At 56.9% G+C, this 2,199-nt stretch overlaps 1 protein-coding gene across 1 annotated transcript in view; it reads right to left on the bottom strand.

Moving 5' to 3' along the window:
* Positions 1-735: 735 nt before the first annotated feature.
* Positions 736-2,199, bottom strand: part of C1QA (complement C1q A chain) — a 4,816-nt gene continuing 3,352 nt past the window's right edge. Inside the window, 1 exon segment of the mRNA XM_060259175.1 lies at positions 736-1,523. Coding sequence (XP_060115158.1) covers positions 958-1,523 — 566 coding nt within the window. The 3' untranslated portion in view covers positions 736-957.

Genomic DNA, 2,199 nt, shown 5'->3' with positions numbered 1-2,199 from the left:
TAACAATTATAACATGAGTGGTAAGCTGTAATCGTGCGGTCCAAGCTCTGCTCATGACCTGAGTTCGATCCCGGCGGAAGCTGGGTTCAGGTAGCCGGCTCAAGGTTGGCTCAGCCCTCCATCCTTCAGAGGTTGGTAAAATGAGTACCCAGCTTGCTGGGAGAAAAGTGTAGAGGACTTGGGAAGGCAATGGCAAACCACTCTGTAAAAAGTCTGCCGTGAAAATGTCATGATGTGACGTCATAAGAACATAAGAGAAGCCAAGTTGGATCAGGCCAATGGCCCATCCAGTCCAACACTCTGTATCACACAGTGGCCAATACACACACACACACTGCGGCTAATAGCCATTGATGGACCTCTGCTCCATATTTTTATCCAATCCCCTCTTGAAGCTGGCTATGCTTGCAGCCGCCGCCACCTCCTGTGGCAGTGAATTCCACATGTTAATCACCCTTTGGGTGAAGGGCTTCCTTTTATCCGTTCTAACCTGCCTGCTCAGCAATTTCATTAAATGCCCATGAGTTCTTGTGTTGTGAGAAAGGGAGAAAGGGACTTCTTTCTCTACTTTCTCCATCCCAGGCACAACATGGGTCGGTAATGACTCGGTGCTTGCACAGGGGATTACCTTTACCTTTTTAAATCAAGTAAGAGACAGTGTTGTTTACTGTGTGGTTGCTCAACCTGTACACTGTAGTTTGTTGTTTTGCTCAAGAAATAGGAAGGCAAGGCCAGTTTCTAATTACAGTGAAATTTTATTTAGTGCTCACAGAAAGCTACAAAAAAAAATGCAGGAAGAGCATAGATGCGGGAGACGGGCGCACACATGCGCACCTATGCACCTCTATACAGGTAATACACCCTTTGAGCTGTAGCCTTGCTGGAAGAGAGAGCTGCAGAGAGGATGTCAGGGGCCACTGTCCGAGGCTGGGACGTGTCCCCTAAATTCGCTTCTCCTCAGACTGACGGGAAGAGCAGAAAGCCACTGAACACACTGTCTGCATCGGGGCCCTCATAAACCTTGTTCCCCGTTCCAGGGTTGCTCTCCAGCCAGACAGCATCCCCCATGGCCAGTTTCAGGACACTGCTGCCTGAGTTGACCTGTGGGAGGCCGTCGCTGTTGTCGTCACAGAAGGTGGCCACTTTGGTGTCCTGGTGCACCAAGCTGAGGCACAGGTTGCCCGAGGAAACCACCTGGAATGAGAAGTAATAGTAACCGGGGTCTTTGCAGGTGAACACCCCCCTCTGGCCGCTGTAGGCGTTGTCCTGATTGGTGATGATATTGTCAAAGACCACGACATTGCCGTTTGGCTCCGGGGTCTGCCGAGAGGCTGAGAAGGCGGCTCTGGCTTGGTGCATGACGTTGCCGACTTGGCCCTTTGGCCCCTGGTCTCCTTCTTCCCCGGGGGGGCCCTGGGGCCCATCCGGACCTCGGTAGCCTTTGTTCCCTGGAATGCCTGGCACGCCGGGCTCCCCAGGGTCACCTTTGGGTCCACGCAACCCCACGCTTCTTCCAGATGGCCCTAGGAGGGAAGCAGAGAGGCAAGTGCAGGTTAGCATTCTGAGACTCCGCCAGGGTAAAGAGGTCAACTCACGCTCCAGCATCAGGGCCAGGCATCATTTCTCTGGGCTACGGGCAAACACATGACCATGGTGGGCAGGCCCATAGCTACAGTGGGGCCCCAAGGGGTCCAGGCCCCACCAATCAAACCCCCTGTGTAACCTTTTTGGCCCCACCGATCCGTCCTCCATTACTTGCCACCTAGGCTTCCCAACCCTCCCGCCCTGGCGGGGGACCCCAGGATTTCCAGCCTCTTCCCCCGCTCCCCAAAAAACGGAAGCAGGGGGAGGGGGGAAATGGTGCCAAGGAGCATGGCGAGCCCCCCCCATCCCAGAGCGGGCGGCGCCGCTGCCGCCCCCTCCCCGCCCACCGCAGCTGCTCCTCCGAGATGGGCCCAGGCTGAGCCCATCTCAGAGGAGCAGCCACGGCGAGCGGAGAAGAGGTGGCAGCTGCGCAGCGGCATTGCCCGCCCCGCCTCCGAGGCAAAACCAGAGAAGGGGAGGGCGGAGGCAGGCCAGGAGCATGGCGAGCCGCTAATCCGGGCCCTTCTAGGACTTGGACTCGCGGCTCGCCACGCCCCCGGCCCGCCTCCACCCCCCCCTCCGATTCCACCGCAGCTGCTCCTCCGAGATGGGCCC

Source organism: Heteronotia binoei, chromosome 18, assembly GCF_032191835.1.
Source record: "Heteronotia binoei isolate CCM8104 ecotype False Entrance Well chromosome 18, APGP_CSIRO_Hbin_v1, whole genome shotgun sequence".
Taxonomy (NCBI): Eukaryota; Metazoa; Chordata; class Lepidosauria; order Squamata; family Gekkonidae; genus Heteronotia; species Heteronotia binoei.
The sequence above is the reverse complement of the archived record's forward strand: the minus strand, read 5'-3'. Positions and strand labels throughout refer to the sequence as shown.